The sequence below is a fragment of the Macaca nemestrina genome, chromosome 2 (genome assembly GCF_043159975.1).
Source record: "Macaca nemestrina isolate mMacNem1 chromosome 2, mMacNem.hap1, whole genome shotgun sequence".
NCBI lineage: Eukaryota > Metazoa > Chordata > Mammalia > Primates > Cercopithecidae > Macaca > Macaca nemestrina.
In genome coordinates this window covers 48,782,879-48,807,615 of record NC_092126.1, presented here as the reverse complement: position 1 = coordinate 48,807,615, position 24,737 = coordinate 48,782,879, and the positions used below count along the sequence as shown (strand labels likewise).

The window sequence follows — 24,737 nt, the reverse complement described above, 5'->3', positions numbered from 1 at the left end:
GCAATAGTTTCTTAGATATGATATGACACTCTAAAGCACAACCAACCAACAAAAAATAAATTGGACTTCATAACAATTAAAGAGTTCTGCGCATCTAAGGACACTATAAAAGAGAAAAGACAACCTACAAAATGAGAGAAAACACTTGCAGACTATCTGGCAAAAGGCTTTTTGTCTTGAATATGTAAAGAACATTTATAATGCAACAATACAAAGACAAATGATTCAGTTTTTTTTTTTTTTTTTTAGAAGGAGTCTCGCTCTGTCGCCCAGGCTGGAGTGCAGTGGCGGGATCTCAGCTCACTGCAAGCTCCGCCTCCCGAGTTTAGGCCATTCTCCTGCCTCAGCCTCCCAAGTAGCTGGGACTACAGGCGCCCGCCACCTCGCCCGGCTAGGTTTTTGTATTTTTTTTAGTAGAGACGGGGTTTCACCGGGTTAGCCAGGATGGTCTCGATCTCCTGACCTCGTGATCTGCCCGTCTCGGCCTCCCAAAGTGCTGGGATTACAGGCTTGAGCCACCGCACCTGGCCATGATTCAGTTTTAAAGTAGGCAAAAATATTTGAATAGATAGTTCTCCAGAGAAGATATACAAATGGCCAATAAGCACATGAAAAGATGCTGAACATCATTAGTAATCAGAAAAATGCAAATAAAAATCACAATAAGATACAACTTCATACCGACTAAGGTGACTAAAATAAAAACAGGCAATAACAAGTATTGGTGGAGAATATGGAGAAAGTAGAACTCTCATATTTGCAAGTGGACATGTGAAATTGTAAAGCCACTTTGGAAAACAGTTTGGCAGTTAATAATGGAGTTACCAAATATTTCAGCTCATTTCACTCTTAGCTAGAGAACTGAAAACATATGTCCACACTAAAACTTGTACATGGAGGATCACAGCAGTGTTATTTATAATAGCCCAGAGTGAAAACAACCTAAATGTCCACTGACTGATTAAAGGATACCTAAAATGTGATGTATGCATACAATAGAATACTACTTAGCCATAAAATGGAATTAAGTTCTTATATGTGCTACAACATGGATGAACCTTGAAAACATGTTGACTGTAAAAAAGAAGACATAGAGGCCTATTGTATGTTTTCATTTATATGAATTGTGTAGATTAGGCAAATCCACAGAGGTAGTAGTGGTTTTCAGGGATTGTGGGGAAGAGGAAATGGAAATTACTGTTAATGGGTGTGGATGTTCTTTCTGGTATGATGAAAATTCTGGGTTTAGGTAGCAGTGATGGTTGCACAACTTTGAGAATATAGTTAAAACCATTGAATTGTGCATTTAAAAAAAAGGATTGATAAAATAAAATGTTTTGTTAATCTTAGGTTTTGCTGTAGAGATCCTGATGTAATAGATTGGAATGAGGCCCAGAATCTGGAATTTTAGTAAGAACTCCAGATTATTTTGAAGGACTTGGTATATTGAGCCACAATTTAAGAAAAAATATGTTGAGGTGATTTTTTTTTCTAAATTTAAACATCTATCTTTGAAAATCTGAAAAATCTAGTTCCATTTTTAAAAGTTGCCTTCATGTCTTGTCACCAAGGCTTCAGATTTTACAGTTCAAGTCTTAGGTAGCATTCCCTGCTAATAAAAAGTTGTTTTATTTAATTTAAACTAAAATAGATCCACAGCTGGACCCCTATATTTGTGAATTCTTCATCCATGGATTTACAAAAGTTTGGATTAAAAATATTTTAAAATTGCAATTAAAAATGACAATAAAAATTATACAATAAAAACACGAAAGCAATTTATATTAGCATTTACATTGTATTAGCTATTATAAGTAATCTAAACATCATTAAAGTATATGGGAGGCTGTGAGGAGGTTACATGCAAGTACCACACCATTTTATATAAGGGACTTAAGCTTTTGTAGGTTTTGGTATTTGAAGGAGTCCTGGAACCAATCCTCCATGAATATCAAGGGACGACTATACTGAAATCTTAACATAAAATATCTTGACTTACACAATTTATTTTGTTTTCAACCACAAGACATTATTCCTTAAATTCTCTATGACAGGAGAAAAACCTTTCTTTATCTGAGCCTGGCCTTCCTAACATTTCAGAGAACATCACTTGTGGGCTGCTGTGGCTCTACTACTCACAGGATTTCAGTTAGGGCTACACCACCTTCTCGATAAGTTAGGGTCTGTTGCATATTTCTGGGTAGACAACCAGGACCCAGTTATTTATAAATTTTAATTAATTAATCTTAAAAACTTGGAAAGTGAAACAAAAATAAATTAACAATAATCAAAGTTATTCAAAAAATTCCTGGTAACCAGAGCTAGATAGATATACAGTAATGGCATTCTCATACTTATTGTTGGCAATTCTTTGAATTTAAAATAGTGAAATGCAAAGTTACCACTGCCTGTCTTAAGAGACCTTGATAAAAAAAATTCCTAAAGTCAAACATTAGCTGTTGTGTACTAATTCATTTTTATGAGTACTCTTTTTTAAAAAATATTTTATTTCCATAGGTTTTTGAGGAACAGGTGGTATTTGGTTACATGTGTAAGTTCTTTAGTGGTAATTTATGAGATTCTGGTGCACCCATCACCCAATCAGTATACACTGAACCCAATTTGTAGCCTTTTATCCCTCACCCCCTTCCCATCATTCCCCCTGAGCCCCCAAAGTCCACTGTATCATTTCTATGCCTTTGCATCCCCATAGCTTAGCTCCCACTTACGAGTGAGAATGTACGATGTTTGGTTTTCCATTCCTGAATTACTTTCCTTAGAATAATAGTCTCCAATCGCATCCAGGTTGCTGTGAATGCCATTAATTCATTCCTTTTTATACGTGTATGTATACGTGTGTGTGTGTGTGTGTGTCTGTGTGTGTGTATATATATATATATATTCTCACATTTTTCTTAATCACTCGTTGATTGATGGGCATTTGGGCTAGTTCTGTATTATAGCAGTGGATTGTGCTGCTATAAATATGCATATGCAAGTATCTTTTTTGACTTCTTTTCCTCTGGATAGATACCCCAGTAGTGGGATTGTTGGATCAAATGGTAGTTCTACTTTTAGTTTTTTAAGGAATCTCCACACTGTTTTCCGTAGTGGTTGTACTAGTTAACATTCCCACCAGCAGTGTAGTTCCCTGTTCACCGCATCCATGTCAACATCTATTATTTTTTGATTTTTTGATTATGGCCATTCTTACAGGAATAAGGTGTTATGACATTGTGGTTTTGATTTACATTTCCCTGATCATTAGTGATGCTGAGTATTTTTTCATACGTTTGTTGGCCATTTGTATATCTTCATTTGAGAATTGTCTGTTCATGTCCTTAGCCCACTTTTTGATGGGATTGTTTGTATTTTCTTGCTAATTTGTTTGAGTTCCTTGTAGATTCTGGATATTAGTCCTTTGTCAGATACATCAATTGTGAAGATTTTCTCCCACTCTGGATTGTCCATTTACTCTGCTGACTGTTCTTTTTGCTGTGCGAAAGCTCTTTAGTTTAATTAAGTCCCACCTATTTATCATTGTTTCTGTTGCATTTGCTTTTGGCTTCTTGGTCATGAAGTCTTTGCCTAAGCCAATATCTAGAAAGGTTTTTCTGATATTATCTTCTATAATTTTTATAGTTTCAGGTCTTAGATTTAAGTCCTTGATCCATTTTGAGTTGATTTTTGTATAAGGTGAGAGATGAGGATCCAGTTTCATTCACATACATGTGGCTTGCCAATTATCCCAGCACCATTTATTGAAGAGGATGTCCTTTTCCCACTTTGTGTTTTGTTTGCTTTGTCAAAGATCAGTTGGCTGTATTTGGGTTTATTTTTGGGTTCCCTATTCTGTTCCATTGGTCTATGTGCCTATTTTTGTACCAGTACCATCTTGTTTTGGTGACTATGGCCTTATAATATCATTTGAAATGATATGTGATACCTCCAGATTTGTTCTTTTCACTTAGTTTTGCTTTGACTATGCAGGCTCTTTTTTAGTTGCATATGAATTTTAGGATTGTTTTTCTAGTTCTGTGAAGAATGGTGATAGTATTTTGATGGGAATTGCATTGAATATGAAGACTATGCTCTTAAAGCATGATAAAATGCTGTATCCATTTAAGGAAATCTAGGTTCCTTGACAGACTTATAATGACAAAGATAATTCATCAGATCTCTGATTGAAGGTGGAATGGGGAGAAATGGTAGAGGGATAAGTGCTGTGGGCTGAATGTTTATATCCCCCCCAAATTCACATATTGAAGCCCCATTTCCCAATGTTACTTGCAAGTGGGGCCTTTCAGAGAAAATTAAATCAAAAGGGTGGAGCCCTCATGATGGCACTCATGCCCTGTAAGAGGAGATGTGAGAGGGATTCTCTCTTTCCCTCTCTCTCTCTCTCTCTCTTCCCCTTCACTCTGTGAGCATATAGCAAGAAGGTAAACATCTGCAAACCAGAAAAGGCTTTCACCAGGTTTGACCATGCTAACATTTGTCTTTGAACTTCCCAGCCTCCAGAACTATAAGAAAGAAATACTTGTTGTTTGAGCCACTCAGTTTGTGGTATTTTGTTATAGCAGCCCAACTGCTAAGAAAATAACCTTAAGAAATTGAATCTAAAAGAGGTCAGGATTGGGGACCAGTCTGAGAACTCGATGATGAAGATATGTACAAGTGATTGGATCAAGGCAGCCTAAAATATTCATTAAAAGCACCCCTTTGAAATAAAGTAGATATTATTTATGTAACCATAAACAATAACAATAGACATAATAACAAAAATTGGCAGGAGTAATTATATGTAGTAATTATACGTTAGTAATTAATCCCAACCTCATTAGGTAAGTTTATTATCTCCAAGGAGGAACCTAATTTATTAAGAAGCTAACATGTTGGTCTTCTAATGTTTCAAAACTTATTTTTGTACCATTGAAATGGGAATAATTATCTTACAAGGTTTAAAAGGATTAAATGAATTAATATGTAAATAAGTCTCCCTAATACATCGTTGGGTCATATGCAACAATGATCTGCATAAAGTGCAAATCAAAAATGGAACAAGTTGTTATATATTTAAGTGGATGTCGTGTGATCTATTTCATCTCATGTAAAAAGTTATGTTAACTTACAGGGTTAATAATGTGTAACACTTTGAATTCTTTTGAACACAGGACCCCCTGGAACAGCTGTCCCTCCACCTGCAGGCTACCCAGGAGGCTTGCCTATGGGATACTACAGTCCACAGCAACCCAGTACCTTCCCTTTGTACCAGCCAGTTGGTGGTACCCATCCTGTCCAGTATCAGCCTGGCAAATATCCTGTGCCAAATCAGCCTGTTCCAATAACATGGATGCCAGGGCCAACTCCTATGGCAAACTGTCCTCCTGGTCTGGAATACTTAGTTCAGGTACTCCATGAAAACACAAATTATTTTCTTATGAAATGTGACCATAGGGACCCAATACAAAGAGAAAAAAAGCAGAACAGAGTGAATAAAGGTAGATGGGTCAGTGATGACAGATGCCATTTGTGAAACTATAAGAATAGTGATACCAGTTTCAGAAATGTGAAAGGGAAGTAGCAAGTACAAGGATGTTTATAGTGGGATGAGTATATTTTCATAAGGATTTATGTTGAGCTTCAAGGCATACAAGATGTTTTCTTGAAAGAAGTGTACAAGTAGGAATAGAAAAACTATCATAGAGGATAGTTGTGTTATTTGCTTAGAAGTAAAGAGTTAATATCAACAAAAGCAGCACAAAAGAGAACAAAACACAACACAGTGTGTCAATTACTGAGTGCCTTAGCCCATTGCTTTTTACTACCACCCATTATTTTCATTAGCTACTCTTGCCACCCGCAAAAACATACAATATAAATAAAAATAATGAACCCTACAAAGAATATTTCTTCAGGCCAAGTTCCAGAGACCCCCTTCGTACAACACAGTAACTCCCTAATTAACCTCTATATGGATATTCTGCTGCCACCAGGGCATCCAGATCAAAAACTGGGTAATATGCAAAGTTTGTATACAATTAGTTTTGTTTAAGAACCCATGTCTGAAACTAAAAAACCTGCTTAATGAAAATAAGATAAAGCTGGCAGAGTAGTTGCCTTTTATTTGTGGCGTTGATTCTTATGGTTTCAGTTACCCATGGTCAACCAGGTTCCAAAAATACTAAATGGAAAATTCCAGAAATAGACCATTCATAAATTTTAAATTTATTCTGAGTAGCATGATGAAATCTTGCACAGTCCCTCTCTGTTCTGACTGGCACATGTATCATTCCTTTGTCCTGTGTATCCACGCTGTACATGTTACCTGTAGTATACAGACCCAGAGCCACATAGTAGCCATCTTGGTTATCAGACTGACTGACAGTATCATGGTGCTTGCATTGAAGTAACTTATTTTACTTAATTATGTCTCCAAAACACAAGAGTAGAAATGCTGGGAATTTGGATATGCCAAGGAAAGACCAAAGAGAGGCCATAAGGTCTTCCTTTCCATGTAAAGGTGAAGGTTTTTGACTTAATAATAAAAAAATTCCTATGCTAAGGTTACTAAGATCTACAGTAAAATTAATATGTCCATGAAATTCTAAAGAAGGAAAGAAAAATTTGTGCATAGTATATACAGGATTTGGTACAATCTGTGGTTTCAGGTATCCACTCGGGGCTTGGAAAGTATCCCCTGAGGATAAGAGGGAGACTACTTTATTGGAGATCCTATAGAACCTTCTGAATCTTTTTTGTTGTTATTTTTAGAGAAAGGAGTGCTGAAATACATTATAAAGAAGAAACTTCCCAATTCAATACTTACCTCCCCAGGTCAACAGTCAAGTATTTCCTGGAGATATGTCATTTCTCTTTTCAATTCTGTATATTGACAGGGACCCTGATAATCTTCTGTGCTGAAAACTATTTGTATAATATTATAGCATTGGTGTATAGAAGTCAATATAGTTGCATCAGGAAAATTTGGATTTTACAAAAGCCAAAATTTATCCTAAATTATTATTTGGACAAAATATTGACAAAATGTAAAGCCACTCATTCAGGAGAAGTGCTAAACATCTACATTATTTCAGAAGATAATAAAATGTTTGTAGCTTATCAAGTTTAGAAAGTCTCACTTCCATACTTTGTGATAAATACAGAAGTTGTTCTTGGGAATCTAACATCTTCTACAGTCAATTCTCTTTTCAAATTGTATAGCATTGTTTCTTTAAATATTAAAAACCTGTTTCTTAATTTCTTTTATGATTCTTACGGAGGTTAATTTAACATATTTTATGAATTGTCCCTTTTAGGAATGTTTAGAGTTAAAGAAATAAGTGAAAAAATAAACAAAACACAGGGTTGGACCCAGACAAACCAGGTTTTTAATTCTATCCTACTCCCTAGTAACGCTAAAACTTTGATAAACTTTTCTAACCTCTTGCTGCTTGAATTTTGTCGTCTATAAAATAGTATTATCAATACCTACCTTATCAGATTGTTAAGAGAATTTTTAATGAGATAAGGGTCACAATGTGCCTAATATTTTTTGAACATATAGGGCTGTCCCAATGTATGAAAGCTGTGTGGCTGTTATTAACTTAAATACCTTCTTATGGGTGAATGCAAGACATAGAGCCAATCTTTTTCTGCTATCTACCCTAGTCTTTTTGAGCTCTTACATGAAGATTACATGAATCTTTATCAAGGTTACCAAGAGTCCTAAAACATCCAAATTAGCACGATTATATTATTTCCAGAGTCTTGGCTTTGCCAGTGACTTTACCAATTTGTCAAAGAACTGCCCCTTAACAGACACGTATTATTGAGTTCCAGGGAGGGACGTAATAATATTGAAATTAGGCCAGTTAATAACGCTGTGATGGCCTCTGAGTGTTCAAGTGAAAGAAACAATTTTACATCTCATTGTAAATAAAAAAGCTGGAAATGATTTGGCTTCATGAGGAAGGCATGTTGAAAGTTGAGATAGGCCAAATGCTAGTCTTCTAGCACCAGTTAGCCAAGCTGTGAATGCAAAGGAAAAGTTCTTGAAGGAAATTGAAAGTGATATTACTCCAATGAACATATGAATGGTGAAAAGTAAAAGAGCCTAATTGCTGATATGGAGAAAGTTTTAGTGGTTTAGAAAGAAGATCAAACCAGTCACAACACTTCCTTAAGCCAAAGCATAATTCAGAGCAAAGCCCTATCTCTCTTAAATTCTATGTAGGCTGAGAAAGGTGAGGAAACTACAGAAAAAAAAAGTTTGAAGCTAGCAGAGGTTGGCTCACAAGGCTTAAGGGAAAAAAAAAAAGGCAGTTTTGTAAATAAAAGTGCAAGGTGAAGCAGCACATCCTGATGTAGAAGCAGCAGTAAGGTTTTCAGAAGATCCTAGCTATAATAAGATCACTGATGAAGGTGACTATACTAAACAACAGATTTTTGAATGTAGATGCAGCAGCTTCTGTTGGAAGAAGATGCCATCTAGGACTTTCATAGCTAAAAAGTAGAAGTCAAAGCCTGACGTCAAAACATCAAAGGACAGACTGACTCCCCTGATAGGGTCTCTTGCAAAACACTACTACTCACTGACAACACATCTGGTCACCCGAGAGCTCTGATGGAGGTGTATAAGGAGATTAATGTTGTTTTAATGCCTGCTAACACAACATCCATTCTGCAGCCCATGAATCAAAGTATAATTTCGATTTACAAGTCTTAATGTTTAAAAAATGAATTTCATTAGGCTATAGTTGTCATAGATGGTGTCATTTCTCAGATGGATCTGGGCAAAATAAATTGAAAACCATGTGGAAAGGATGGTCACCATTCTAGATGCCAGTATGGACATTCATGATTCTCGGGAAGAGGTCAAAATATCAGTATTGACAGGTGTTTCGGAGAAGTTGATTTCCGCTTTTATGGATGATTTTGAAGGGTTCAAGATTTCAGTGGAGGAAGTAATTTCAGATAATGGTGGAAACAGCAAGAGAACTAGAATTCGAAGTGGAACCTGCAGATGTGACTGAATTGCCGCAACTCATGATACAACTTTAACAGATGAGCAGTTGCTTCTTATGTATAAGCAAAGAAACTGCTTCCCTGAGATGGAATTTACTCCTGGTGAGAATTCTGTGAACATTGTTGAAATGAGAAAGGTTTTAGAATATTACACAAATATAATTGATAAAGTAGTGGCAGATTTTAAGTGGATTGACTCCAATTTTGAAGGAAGTTCTACTGTGGTAAAATACTATTAAAGAAAATCACGTGCTACAGGGAAATCTTTCATGCAGAGAAGAGTCAGTCAATTGCTATGACAAACTTCATTATCTTTTGTTAAGAAGTTGCTACCGCCAACCTGGGCATCAGCCATCACCACCCTGACCAGTTAGCAGTCATTGACATAGAAACAAGACCCTCTACCAGCAAGAGGATTGTGACTAGCTGAAGTCTCAGATGATTGTTAGCAGTTTTTAGCAATAAACTTTTTTAAAAATTAAGGTATGTACTTCTGTTAGAATTAATACTCTTACGCACACTGTAGACTACAGAATAGTGGAAACCTAATTTTATATTCAGTAAGGAAATAAAACATTCAAGTGACTCACTTTCTTACAATAATTGCTTTATTGCATTGGTTTGGAACTAAACATGTAATGTCTCCAGAGTATGCCTGTAGTTTATATTTTTACTTTTCACTTCTAGATTTTAATATCCTAGATTTCTAAAATGAACTATAAACCATTTTAGTAGCCACTTTTGGTATTTTTATGGGGCATGTTTAGGTCTCCTTATGTAATTGTGTTTTTATAAAAGAAAAAGGTTTTAATTAAGCATGGATTGTGCCCTTTGTACCCTCCTGTAATTAATTACACCATAAAACAGTCATGTTTAGGTACGTTATTTTAATTTCATGTGTTACTGCATTTGCATATTATTCATTAATTAATGTATTTAACCAATGTTTGGTGAAATATGGCACTTCAAGCAGTGTTCTGAGCTTAGGAATTAGGAATGGTCTAATGGTCTAAATGATGTAAAATTATACAAATATAATCAGGGTATCCTCAGGAAGGTTTATTCTCTTCTGCTAGAATGTTCTCACATGTAACAGATAATGTGCCCATCAAACTACTCATCTTTAGAATGATTCCTAAGATAGAAATTTCTCAAATGGTATATACCTAGCCATCCTTTTCATGGGTTGCCATCCAAGAATGTTTCCTTTCTCTTCCCCTAATCCTATTCACATGCTTCCTGGCGTCATAGACCCTTCCCTTATTAAAGTGTGCACTTGGGGAAGACCCTGGTATTTGTAGATCAAGTGAATGCAAGTCAGTGTATAAACCTCTGCTGAAAGTACCTGTAAAATGATATAAAATGGGACACTTCATGTGAGCTTCATCCTGGCTTGTTTGTTCTCCTTAAGCCACTGAGAGACTTTCCTTCTCTCTGGCTGGTCCATGTTAATCGTTCTGAACTTAACTAAACAACTGCAGGCTATGGATGATATGTGGAGAGACCAGTGAGTAGGGACTTATCTAGGAACAATCTGTAAGTACAGCTTCTTCTGATGTGATTACTACAGCAAGTAGATGTTTTGTTTTTCTGATATAGCAGACAACTTTTTTAAAGTGGTACTGAAAGAAAGTGTTTTTCTAATATGGACAGCTCTGCTAATATCCATCTGATCAGATGCAGATAAGCTGATTTTCAGTTGGTAAAATGTTTTTGATTCTATTGACTTTCAAAAATATATTTTGGTATCAATTGATGTATTTTAATATCTATTTCATCAGTTTATTTTACAAGGTTATTTTATTTCTGTTATTTCTGTCTTCTAATTGCTTTGTTTTATCCCAACAGTTGGACAACATACATGTTCTTCAGCATTTTGAGCCTCTGGAAAGTATGTATAATTTTTGTAGTGCTCAGCAGTATTTTAATCAGATGGAAATTTGCATTATCCAATATCTAGTTCCTTCTTTATATTGATCATGTGTCAGTGTTTCAAAGAAAAAAAACTGCTCTATTACCCTATCTTCAAGAAAGTAATAAAGTGAATTATTTTGTATAATTGTATCCTTCTATACATCATATAATCATAAGCTCTTAGATTTGAAAAGGGCTTACGTTTTATCTGGTCAATTGCCCTACACTTTACTCATTGTTCCTACTCCACATTTACCATTCAATGATGAGTAAAAGAAGGAGCCAAGAGACTACATGAGTTAGCCAGGGACACCACAGTCAGCTAATCACCTCCAGAGCAGGAAATAGTATTTAAACCACAGTCAGCTAATCAGTGGCAAAGCTGGAAATAGAATCCAAATTCGCTGAATCGTAGTCCAGTGCCTTTGCTTTGGAAGTACGAATAAAAGATCTGTCAAAATGATGCCTATTCTCAGTTCGTTCTACAGGATTACGGACCCTCACTAAACCAGCTATGCACATTCATTTGGCCACCACATAGGGCCTTTGACTTTTCTTGGTTTGTTTTCGTGTTTGTAATTAGTGATGACCCTACTCTTCAAAGCATGTTTTATGAACTGATTAATTAATGGTCAAATGTATAGTTTCTTTTTAATGGTTTTATAATTAAAGTTTTCTGAATTCAGATACTCCAGGAATTGAAACAAAAGGGTTGTTTCAATCTTTTCTTTTATGTAGAAATTTTGTTAATGTTTACACTGAACTTCTTAAAAGAAATGTTTTCAATTTTCACAATTGCTTAAATACTTTTAGATAATATGATTTTTGGGGTACTCTAATCAATTCTACATATTTCACCTGAAACTTTAAAAAAGCTATGTTGCTTTAAGCCCTTAAGAAATACTAAACAAGGACTTTCTGAGGCCTATTTTAAATGTTTCTAATTTAAGATGACTTTCTCATTTTATTTTTTAGTGATGACACGTTTTGAAACTAATAATAGATATGATATTAAAAACAACTCAGACCAGATGGTTTACATTGTAACCGAAGACACAGATGACTTTACCAGGAATGCCTATCGGACACTAAGGCCCTTCATCCTCCGGGTCACTGATTGTATGGGCCGAGAAATCATGACAATGCAGAGACCCTTCAGATGCACCTGCTGTTGCTTCTGTTGCCCCTCTGCCAGACAGGAGGTCAGAGAATGGAAGTCTGATTCACAGTTTGCTTCTGATCCAACTCTTCACAGCACAGTATGCTCCTTCCACTACACAGGGAGGACTTTCCCTGACCCTGCCAGCCAGAATAGAAGAAGATAGTTGGGAGGGAGAAAACCAAATTGTCTCACTTAAGGAAAATCATAGAGGATTGTTTCTTTTTGTTACTACTTTGTAGTGCTTAAATAAGTGGGTCAAGCACAATTGGCATTGTGTAGTCAATAATTATGATTCCATCAGTTGCATCTACTTAATTAGAAATTTACCTACCACATTTATCTAAATGTACCTACCTATCACCAGATAAACTAATGCTAAATATAAACATATGCTTTTAGAATTGGAAGGGACTTAAATACATTTAGAGTACCCATCACAACCCATACCTTGCCACAGATAAAGAGTGGCTCAAAATCACTCAGTGGCTGAGGTGTTACAATTGGCTAAGGACAGGGCGGGAACTAGAATACCGATGTGCTGAGTTACAGTGTGGTTACTCATTATCTGTGCATTTCTAAGAAAGTTATTTGCTGTAGGGAAAAGAAAAGCAGTTTTGGAGAGAAACCAAACGGAGTCTGAATTGTAGATATGTCAGCTACTTAAATCTGTAAAATTTAATTAACCTGTTTGAGCCTTAGTGTTCTTATACATAAACTGGGTAGTACAGTACATCATAGGATAACAGGAATACTTACATGATCTGTTAAATAACATCATTTACTAAATATTAATTTTTTACAACCCTCTCTGGGCCTTATTTACCTGTAAAATAGAAATATTAATAATACTTATCAGGTAGAATGATCATTTTAGGGATTAAGTCAATTCCTCAGCACAGTTCCTAGCGAATAGTATAGTACTCAATGAATATTTTCTGTTATTTTCAGATATCTTACTCCTTTGTTATTATTATCTTTGTGATAACAACCTTATATCTGAAGTGAATACCTATTATCCTTGATCCTTTTGGATATAGTAGGCATTTATCTTTGTATTTATGAGTTAGATTTTTTTAAATCAAAGCCTATAGATACAGCCTTCTGAAATTATAGGAAGCCGGAATAAAGGAAAGCAAATCAAAATTACATCTGGGCAGGATGGTTTACACCTATAATTCCAACACTTTGAGAGGCTGAGGTGGGAGGATCACTTGAGGCCAGGAGGTTGAGATCAGCCTGGGCAACATAGTAAAACCCCATCTCTACAAAAATAAAAAATAAAAAAACATTGGCCAGGCCTGGTGATGTGTGTCTGTGGTCCCAGTTACTTGGGTGACTAAGGTAGGAGGATCACTTGAGCCCAGGATGTTGAGGCTGCAGTGACCTATGATTGCACCACTTCACTCCAGCCTGGGTGACAGAGAAAGACCCTTACTCCTAAAAAAAATTACAAGCCTAGTCCAATTTGTGACACTTTTGTCTCATAACTTTACCCAGGATTTTTCTTCAGATTTATCCAGTTTTACTTGTATTAATTTGTGTGTGTGTGTGTGTGTGTGTGTACATTTAGTTTATGCAGTTTTATCATTTGTGTAGATTCCTGTTTCCATCAGCACAATGCAAATACCAAACAGTTCCATCGTCACTAAAATCTTCTTTTGTCACCACATCCACCTTCCTCCCTCCTCTTTGTCCCTAACCCTTAATAACCACTAATCTGTTCTCTATATTTATAATCTTGTCATTTCGAGAATGTTAATTAAACAGAATAATATAGTATGTAACTTTCCAGGATTGATCTTTTTCACCCACAGTAATTACCTGGAGATTGAAACAAGCTGTTATTACTAGCTCATTCCTTTTTATGGCTGAGTAGTATACCATGGTATGCATTTTTAAGGAATTTATTTTTGTACATTTTGATTTTTATCTCATAGGTTTAAACTTATATGAGATAGTTCTATGATGGTCTCAAATTTATATATTTGTATATAGGTATGAATTTATCCATATGAACAATAGTACCTTAATTTAACAATTTATGAATCTGTGCAGTCCTATTCCATGTCCTGGGTAATCCTTTCCCCAAATTCTTATGAAAGTCCATGTAACACCAGAGAAATAGTCAGTAAAACTTTAACTTTGGGGTTTTACCAAATAATTTAATCTTTATGATCTATTATTATTAAACAGGAAGATCTTAATTCTTCACAAAATAATATTATTGAAGATAAATAGCTAAAAACAGGGTAGTGGACAATATTTTAAAACTTAAAAAATGGCTTTATAAACGCATACATACATTTTGTTGTTTTCACAATATGTAATTTTCAAAATGCCTCTTTTGTCTTTTGTTTTCTGTTATAATTTTCATGTCTGAGATTTTATTTTACCCTTCAAATCTAAAAAGTCAGCTTGTTACTGTTTCATAGACTGAGTCAGAAGAAATGAGACTGCTAGGAAGGAGACAGAGAACCCTTTTACAGCACAGCAAGCAGCATAAGTGTGTAGGGTCCCCTCATCTCCAAGTTCTGAGGTTGACTTGGAGAAGCCCATTGCTTCCTCATTGTAAGCCTTTTATTTTTGAGTTATCCTGAGAAAATTATTCTTTCTGATGGAGAAGCAGTGTAGTGTAGTATAAAGAATAAGCTTTGAAACCAAGCCAACTTATCACTGTGCCACTTAGTAGTTACATGTTTTAGAAAGTGTTTAACACTTGCAAGCCTCAGTTTCCTCTTCTGTAAAATGGAGATTAAAATACTTATATTTTTCAGGGTTATGAATATTGGCTGTTTATGCAGCTTGCCAAACACTGAGCTTGGACAACTGTCCATTATATAACAAGCTATAATTAAGCCTGCTGTTTGTCCCAGAGGCAAACATGACCTCATCCATTAAAGCTTTTCGCTGAAATACAACCCGAAGAATGGCCTGGGTAAAATGGAAGGCTGTCACTCCCAGCAATAATTTCCCTGGTCTTTGAATGAGTGAGGACACATCTAAGTTGTATATGTGCGTATGTGTATGTGTATGTGTGTGCATGTAGCATCCTAACTTCTGTCACTGTTTTATTTGCAGCTGGAGGTGCAGTGTCCTCCTGGCATCACCATTGGCTTTGTTGCGGAACACTGGAACCTGTGCAGGGCCGTGTACAGTATCCAAAATGAGAAGAAAGAAAATGTGATGAGAGTTCGTGGGCCATGCTCAACTTATGGCTGTGGTTCAGATTCTGTTTTTGAGGTGAAACTATGTAAAAATAGTGTTTCTGATATTTTTCCTACCCATATTAACAGACTGTGGAAAGATCTGGTTGTAGACAATTTTTTTTTTTAATGTGAATGAGTAACATAGTGTGAGGAAAGAGTTAATTAACCAGTTGACATCAAAAGATTTTAAAATTATTGTTAGTGGATTGTTTGAGGTTTTCCAAAATGAGAGCTTTTTTTATGACTTCAGTGCTTGATAAAAATAAAAGGAAATCATTTAAAACATTAAATATTCTGAGAGTAAATAGCTTGACCTAATTCATTTATTCTATTCTCGGCTATATGTAATTAAACATTTTTTCCCGTAGATTTCTAGGCTGGGAATGTAGGCTGTAAGTAATGCAGGTGCCCAACATGTCACAGAACATACCAAGTACTCCTAAGGCTGTGGAAATACTTATTTGCAGGATACGGGTCTGTCAGCATCCTCAAGAAATCGGATAACACTAACAACATGGATAAAACTTACAATAGTTATAACATTTTTTCAATAAAAAGAAAAATTATTTTATTTTGCCTTTATCTCACTGGCTACAAAATGTTGGTTCATTACCCTGCAAGTCTGACAAAGGAAATTCCTAGAAATATTTCCTAGGCTTCTTAAAGAATGTTTTTTGAATGCCTTGCAATTAGGCAAAACTCATCATCTTCAAAACCGGTTGTTCCTATGTTTCCTATGACACTCAAGAAACTTTCCTTAGTTCTTATTTTCTATCACTATATCATTAAGTATTGCTTATGTATTAAAAGAGCAATGTAGATAAGCCAAATTGCTAGGGCAGGGTGTGTGTGATCATTCCTGTTACCAAGTGACATTAGAAGTTAGTATTTGGATATTTTCCCTGTGACAAGTGCCAGGTTTCCCCTTTTAGAAACTGAAGCTCTTTGGTATCTGGCCATATATTAAGAAGACAAGGTATATTTGGCTCACAAAAACTTAAGTGATGTGAAGTGCACAGTACTTTTTTCCTGGTTTTTGCTCATAGGTTTCCCTAGATTGGAAGTGATTCTCTCTCAGTTCCTACCCTTTGCTATATTGAGAATAATTTCATAATCAGTTCAAATCATACCTCTTCTTAAAAAGTCTCTTAGTAACTCATTTGAAGATGAAGAAAGAGCAGCAGTCTGAGACTTTTAAGATATACCCCAGCTCAGTTATTAACCAGTTGCAAGGCACTTAACCCTTTTTGGCCATTATTTTCTCATTTCAAATTATATAATTACATAGTCTTTTTCTGCATTGTATTTATGTTATCTGATAACATAAATACATTTATGTTATCTCCTATGTTATCTGACAACATAAATACAATGATATGCAGAACATTAAAACCTGTGCTTCAATGCGTTTCAGTCATCATAAAGGCACATTCTTGTCATTCCAGGTCAAATCCCTTGATGGTGTATCCAACATCGGCAGTATTATCCGGAAGTGGAATGGTTTGTTGTCAGCGATGGCAGATGCTGACCATTTTGACATTCACTTCCCACTAGATCTGGATGTGAAGATGAAAGCCATGATTTTTGGAGCTTGCTTCCTCATTGTAAGCCTTCTATTTTTGAGTTATCCTGAGAGAATTGTTCTTTCTGATGGAGAAGAAGCAGTGTAGTGTAGTATAAAGAATAAGCCTTGAAACCAAGCCAACTTATCGCTGTGCCACTTATTAGTTGCATGTTTTAGAAAGTGTTTAACACTTGCAAGCCTCAGTTTCCTCTTCTGTGAAATGGAGATTAAAATATTTACAATTTTCAGGGTTATGAATAGTAGCTATCATGAGTAAAATGACCAGGAGAGTACTTGGATAACCCTAGGTATCCAATGGGTATAATTGTCATCATTACATGTTATTTGTCATTCTCACTACTTAAAAATGCCTAGCCTATGATGTCTTAGTGAAATAACTCTAAAGAAGGTGTCTCGTATCTCCTTCCTTTCTGCCTGTCAGGGTTCTCCTTGGGGTTGTCCAATCCTTAGATTATGAAGTTTTTTAATGATGAGATTCAGTTAATTGGCACTTAAAATGGAAAACTAACAGTTCCAAATCTGTAACTGCTGCTCTTCAGAGTAGGTCCTCTTCATAAATATTTCCCTAAATTGATTTATTTTAACTGGAATGGGGGAATCCCTAATAAATTACAAAGGCTAATACTGCATGCATTATACCTAATTGTCTATATCTCTACATATAATTCTTTTTCCAATTTCAGGACTTCATGTATTTTGAAAGATCTCCACCACAACGTTCAAGATAGAGAGACACAGCAAAGCCATCAACTATGGTTAATTTTGAAAAATGGAAAAGTTGGATTGGGCTTACAGTTAATACTCAGTTATTTGCAAGTGTATTTCTTTGCTTTGTAGAGTGTTTTTATTGGGTGTTAACTTTGACAGCTGAGAGTGTGCATTCAAGAACACAATCTAAAAGTGTGTTGCAATTGAGTGTCTCTCTAGTAGAATAGGAGTTCATCCTAAAAAGCTGTGACTCATTAACCCAGTAAACATAAACAAAGTAAGCTTAAAACACTATAAACATGAGATAAGGGAAAATGAATCCAAAGTTCTCATATTGATAGATAGTGAAATAATAAGGCTTTTTAGAGCAAACTTTGTTGGGATAAAACAACCTGGCTCTGTCCCTAACCCTTTCCTACCTTCCTTCTCCGTCAACATGTCCTACTGAAGACAAACTTGTTTCAATGATAGTCTTCATCTTTAAAAACAAAAAGGCAGGCAGACAGAAATAATGATGTTTTCTTGTACTAAGAAGGTACTACTTATACACATGTATCAAAACCTCATTCTGCAAAGTTTTTGAAGGTTTCAGTGGGGAATTTGATTTTATTACAAAATAAAACATTTCATTAATGTTAAGGTTTATATATTCCACACCTGTTTTCTCATTTACTGGCAGGATGATCAGGAGCTGCCTATGTATGAAGGCAGAATCAGACTATCAGGAAAGGAGCTGGCCAGGGCCACAGCCAATCAAGATCTCTGAGCAACTTAGAGACTTTGGTGTCATTATATGAAGCTTGCATTTAATACATTTATACATAATACATTTGTAAATTCATAACCTCTCTTGGTCACAGACGCCTTATATATAAAATAAGTTCCCAAATCTCTAAGATTGCCTGGCACACCTTTTTATCTCATTTGATGTGATACCTAGAAGAGATCATTTTTTTTTTTTTTTCAAGAAGATACTTGGTGATCGCCATGCTGTTCTCATGGTAAGAACTGGAGTTACAATTTTAAATTTGGAAATATGACATTTTATGTAGCACTTTATAAAAAGTGAAAGTGACAAAGTCCACTGCTGCTTAATACTGCTTTACTTCTTTTTATTGACATGATAGATAAATATGTATATACACAGAGTAATAATAATAAAACACAGCAAACATTCTATTTCTTTATGGTCTACAGCATGCCGTAAATAATATGTAGGACCAATAATAAATTATCAATTACACATTTTTGTGTTAACTAATTAAAAGCATAGTGTATGAGTACACTTTAATTAACTTGCTTCTGTTGCACTTTAGTTTTCTACCTGCATATGGACTGCATTTTTTCAACACAGTCAGTATGTAGAATGGGATATATTCTGCTGCTGCTGCTGCTTATTAAATAAAGCCTGAGTGTTCTTAGATGGGGTTATTCTGAGACGAGGGTCTTAGCCTACAGTTCTTTTTGAAATGAAAGAAAGGTGCTTGGTTTTTTAATTATATTCATCTTTTCAGGGTAAATTTGTTTTGCTGAGTTTCTTGTAATGCTCATTTTTACATGCTGCTACTAGCTTTTTTTTAAAAAAAAGTAAAAGTTGCTGCTTTCTAAAATATTAATTGCCTTATATTTGAAAGTGCCATTGTAATCGTAAGTAGACTATATATTTCCTATAATGATGTCTGATATTTAAATAGGAAATCATGCAAACAATATTCACAAAGTTTAACCATATAAACTTTTTATTTTTAACTTGCCTGAATCCCTATATTCCAAAACCTGCTGCATCATAATAAATACATCTATATATATTTAGCATAAGATGTGATATTTTAAATTTCTTTTTGAAAAAATTATATTTGTGTCTCTTAGAGTTAAAATTTTCTTTCTTTATAAAATATTGTCATATGTCATAGTTTTAATACAATTCACATAATTTCTATATTTCTTAATGATATTGTGTAAAATTGATCAGGTTGATTAAAAAAAAACTCTGGAATTTGTGCTTTCATGCTTTTTCATATTGTTTATGGCTTTTAAATAAATATACAATGCTTCATAGTCAAACACTGTTTTATTTTTTGACTTTGAATCTTCACATACTTTTTTCACATGGATTTGAAGTAATTTTTGTTATTAGGTTTATTCAAGGCCTTTGTTTTCTAATATAAATGTAATATTATTAAAGTAATTTCTGTAGTGTTGCTTAGTAGTAACTAGCTTTCTTATATGACCAAGTTATTTGTAAATGCTTATTTCTAATCCTCCTAAGATACATTTAAATTTCAAGTGTGATTTCAATGTCAGTATATCATGAAGAAAAGTTACTAGAATTTGTAACCGTCAGTGAAGGATGCATTTTAAAACACTTTTACTAAATGACCAGATTTTCCAGAAATTATACAAAGATCAGGTTATAAGACATATTTAATAGCCTACTTTTGTGAGCAACTAGATATTAAATCAAATTCAGGTATAGAATAAGCAGAGTGATTCTAGAGTATGGTATATTGCTCCTGTTGGAGCAGCTGGCTACTTTTCAGTCTTTTTTTCCCCCAATGTTCAAGGTTGGATTTAATTTATATTGAAAGAAGCAAGCTTGGAAACCCATAAGAAGTCTGGATTTAATAAACTAATATCAAATTCAGCTGTTTGGCTAGTGATAGCTAATGTTAAAAATGGATCTTTTTCCATAACTTCAAAGAATGCATTTCCCATTTTCTTCTAGGGCTCTTAAATTGTAAATCTCAAAAAAGAGAAAAGCAGAGTGATACACTCCAAAGTAGTCAACGTAAGGCAGAATAATATGCTATGTGATAACATTTGGCATGGTTAATAATAGCACATGGTAGGTATTTACTCAGTGTCTGCTAAATGAATAAAAATATAGTAAGCTGATATATATTTGAAATATTTGCTATAGTTGTCAGTAAAACTTTTTGTTATCCTTTCCACTATTTCATTCCATCAATACTTTACTGAACATTTACTAAATTCAGACACTGAGCTATTTCTTAAGGCAGAGAGAAATACAAAAGTTAGAATATGTAATTACTACTCTCGGGCTCACGGGCTAGTGGACAAGATAGACTTTAAACTTTTCTTTTTTTTTTTTTTAGACGAAGTCTCGCTCTTGTCCCCCAGGCTGGAGTGCAATGGTATGATCAGTTCACTGCAACCTCTGCTTCCTGGGTTCAAGCGATTCTCCTGCCTCAGCCTCCCTAGTAGCTGGGATTACAGGGGCCCACCATCACGCCTGGCTAATTTTTGTATTTTTAGTACAGATGGGATTTCACCATGTTGGCCAGGCTGGTCTCGAACTCCTGACTTCAGGTGATCCGCCCGATTTGGCCTCCAAAAGTGCTGAGATTACAGGCGTGAGCCACCGTGCCAAGCCAAGACAGATTTTTAAACAAACAAAACACACATTTTTGAGGACAACAATGAACACATGCTCAGTGGAATGTTGGCACACTCTATAAAGGCCATGTCATTAGCACCATCTCAAGTGCTGCATAATATATTTTTGTCCCAATTAATGAAACAGTTAAGGCAGGCTGTTTGTGTCATATGCCCAGAGAAACTTCCTGTTCCTGCTGGAGGTAAGTAAGATGCACTTTACAGCTATATCTGCAAGCCGAACGCATGGTGGGTGTAACTGAAAATGTCAGTTTTTCTAATTTCATCAAGCAAAGCAGGGATTGATTGATTATTATGGTAAACTGTTGAGTACAGGACAGTGTCTGGTATATCTAAGATGCTCAATAAATATTGGTGAATGAATGAAAATTTCAAATATGTGTATGACACGGTGCTAGGTGTTTGAGAAGATAGAAAGGAACGTGTAGTCTATCCCTCAGCAAGGATAAGGCAAGTAGATAAATAATTGTAGCACAAAGCTAAGTAATTATTACATAAAATAAATACAGTGGTTTTTCTTTTATGTGTATTACTGGATTCTCGCAACTATATCATGAGGTAAACATCCATCTCATTTTTCAGAAGAAGCGCAAACCTCATCAACAGGTGATAGTACCAAGAAGATAGAAGTGCTATAAGGAGTCCCTGCTGTAGTTGTAATGAAGGAAAACCAAAGGGTTGGATAAAAGGTGAGACACATGAAAGCTCCTAGAGCTAGAGGAGCTGCTTCCACCTAGAGGTGGAACTTAGTTAATGCAAGAATTTGTAGAGCTGCCCAGTCTCAAGGTTCCAACCAGAAATCTGATGAGGCCAATTTTCCTAATCCTGTGTCCCAGCTGCCCAGAGCAGGTTCATGGTGAATGTTCACTAGTGTGTGTAACGAGGGTGGGGAAGGTGCTAGAGCTGGGGAGATGGTGATGCCTTTGCACATAATATCTAAACCAAAAAATAAATTGCAAATTCTAAAAACATGTGCTGCCATTAGCTGGCTTAATAGTTGCCCATTACATTTCTTGCTGTTCTTAACTTGTACTGCTCCTCAGCGAAGAAGCCAGTTGTGAAATCATGTAATTTGGGGATATATAACTGCTATCTTTACCCAAAGATTGAATTCTAGGCCAGACGTTGGATATGCATCTGGGGCACATATGGAGAAAAAAACAACCTAATTATGAGATAGGTGGGATGATGCAACTACCTATAATAACTAGTGAAAATGACGAAGACTATAAAACCAGCCAGCTCTATTTAATGCTTCCTATAAGCCAGACACTGTTCCAGTTCTAAAGACTTTCCATATATTAACCCATTTAATTCTCATAACCCTATGAGATGCATTACTATAATGATTCCCATTTTACAAAATAGAAAATGAAGATTTAGGTATCTTGCACAAAGCCACTCACCTAGCTGTATATCCACAAAACTGTTATTTGACTGCCCAAAGCACTGAGAAGCAAAAAGAATAAAGCTGGAGGCATTACATTACCTGACTTCAAATTATATTACAAAGCTGTAGTAACCAAAACAGCATAATACTGGTATAAATATCCAGAGGCTACACTCCAAATTTGTATGCCCTGTTTTTCTTTCATCTCTGTAATCTTTTATTTCTTGTCTGATAACCCAGAAATACAGGGAAACAGAAATAGAGGAGAAAGGTGGCATGCTACTTCATGTGTTTTAAACTTTAGGACTGTGCCCGGGAAACCTAAGAGACTCGGAAGCCTTGTCTGAGGGTAGTTCTCTCCAGAGAGGCTTACCTTTGCTCCTGCTGTTGCCTCAGTGGTGTTACCAGCTGATGACCATTTTTTGTATTATTTCTTCCGTTTGGTGTTTCCCAAGTCATGTATATATTTCAAATATGAACCCCTAAATGATGTGGACAAATCCTGGTTTATGAATTCTCAGGGAACAAATTTTTCCCTACCTGTAGCAGAGGTCAAAACAATCAAGTTTTCTCTTAATTTCTATTTACCAATTTTTCCATTTCACTTTTTACACTGGAGTGTGTCCCTTTGAGACTTTCCACTTTACTGGGGGTCTCTCTTCTAATACCAACCCTTGCCTAAGCCCAAGACCTCACTTCCAGCCTCATGGTGGTGGATAAAATCAAAGTCCCTTGCTAATAAACATTGGTGACTCCTTCCATTTGAGAAGCCAAAGAAAACGTCAGACTAAGCTTAATAGTAAGAAATTTCCAATTATTCTTTATTTTTGACTTCTGCTAAAATCTTGTACTCTCCCAAATCTACACTTTGCATCTAAATGCCCTTTGGTTATATTTCAGCCCAAATTTAGGTGTTCTATGGAAAGAGGGTTTTAAGATTATCTAGTCTGCAACATTGCTAGCAATGTGAGTGACCTATTTTTTTAAACTGCGTATGATGTTTACAGTGAAGTATTCGGAGGAAAGTTCTTTAACACAAAATCGTGTAATATGGAAACTTGCAACTTATTACTATTTGTTATACCTAACTTACAGCTAAATCTTTATTCTTCTCTTCGAGTAGAATTATCTATCATCATATTATTGAGTTCCAGATTCTCTTAAAATGTTTAATATTTCTAGTACTACTGTTAAGTAAAAGACATTTATTTAAAATTGTGTCAGCTCTTCTATGACCCAGGCTTAGGCAAATTTATTTTAGGAAATTATAGGAGCAATCTTTTCCTTAAACAGTTTTGAAAACATGATGCTCAAATTGCCTTAGCTAACAATCACTAAACATAATTTACATGAGTTTTAACTTTTTTCATTATGACAGATAAAAGATAATATAGTTAGAAATCAGACCATTTTAAAACCTCTTGATTTTACAGAAATAAACGAGTAGAGAGTGCTAGAGAGAAGCAAGTAGAGTGACAAAATATTTATTTGGTTTTGCTACTCCTTGCTCCATATCAGAAAGCTGAATAAAACAAGCTACAATAGGGGGCAGCACCAGCTCGTGGATTTTTTTGTTAAACTATGCTCATTTTTTAATCCAAGAATTTATCAGTACCAATCTATAAATTTTAATGAATAGAATCAGTGAATTTTAAAATCAGAAGTAGTATTAAGGACCATCTGCTCTACATTCTAATACACAAGTGAAGGAAGTGGGAGAGGCCCAGGTTACGTGTCTAAAATTACATTGAGAATTAACTAGCAATCAAACCAGAACTAAAAATACAGATCGCCGTTTTTATTCCAGTTTCCGTGCCGCCAGAGCAAAAATTTAGCAGAGATTTAAAACATTTTAAAGCAACATCTTTCATAACATTGAGATTTTAAGCATGAAAAAATTAAAACCCAGTTTCAAATTATTCTAATGTTCAAAATCTTTTTTAAGCACATACTCATGGTGTCTACCTCCATGAATCATTTTAATTTCAGAGGTTTTCTAACTATAAAGGAGAAACGAAATTACTATGTTATAAAAACAGCAACAAAACATTTAAAATGTGTGTGTCCCAGATAACATAATTTTTTATTTATTCCTCCACTCATACACTGATAAACCTTTATCTTCTTCCGTAGTCACCATGCACATCTGAGTTCAATTTCTTTATTCAAATATGTGTTTTTACATTTTTTGTTAAAAACTATTAATTGATAGCTTTTCCTGCTTTGAAGAGATGTAATTATTAGTTAAAACGAGAATGTCAGATGGGCACAGACAGAATCAAGCTATTATTTGAATAGGAAAAGGAAAATATGGCGAATGGACATGAA

At 35.2% G+C, this 24,737-nt stretch overlaps 1 protein-coding gene across 9 annotated transcripts in view; it reads left to right on the top strand.

Moving 5' to 3' along the window:
- Positions 1 to 19,667, top strand: part of LOC105470017 (phospholipid scramblase 4) — a 66,722-nt gene extending 47,055 nt beyond the window's left edge. For 7 of the 9 annotated variants that reach the window (XM_071091079.1, XM_071091077.1, XM_071091078.1 and 4 more), the window contains 6 exons: positions 5,175 to 5,410; positions 10,876 to 10,918; positions 11,917 to 12,200; positions 15,182 to 15,343; positions 16,755 to 16,913; positions 17,578 to 19,391. In XM_071091079.1, the coding sequence (XP_070947180.1) occupies positions 5,175 to 5,410; positions 10,876 to 10,918; positions 11,917 to 12,200; positions 15,182 to 15,343; positions 16,755 to 16,913; positions 17,578 to 17,622 (929 nt within the window). In that variant the 3' untranslated portion in view covers positions 17,623 to 19,391. Of the gene's footprint in view, positions 1 to 5,174; positions 5,411 to 10,875; positions 10,919 to 11,916; positions 12,201 to 15,181; positions 15,344 to 16,754; positions 16,914 to 17,577 lie in introns of all 9 variants that reach the window. The other 2 variants (XM_011721714.3, XM_071091076.1) reach the window with 2 other exon arrangements.
- Positions 19,668 to 24,737: the final 5,070 nt, after the last annotated feature.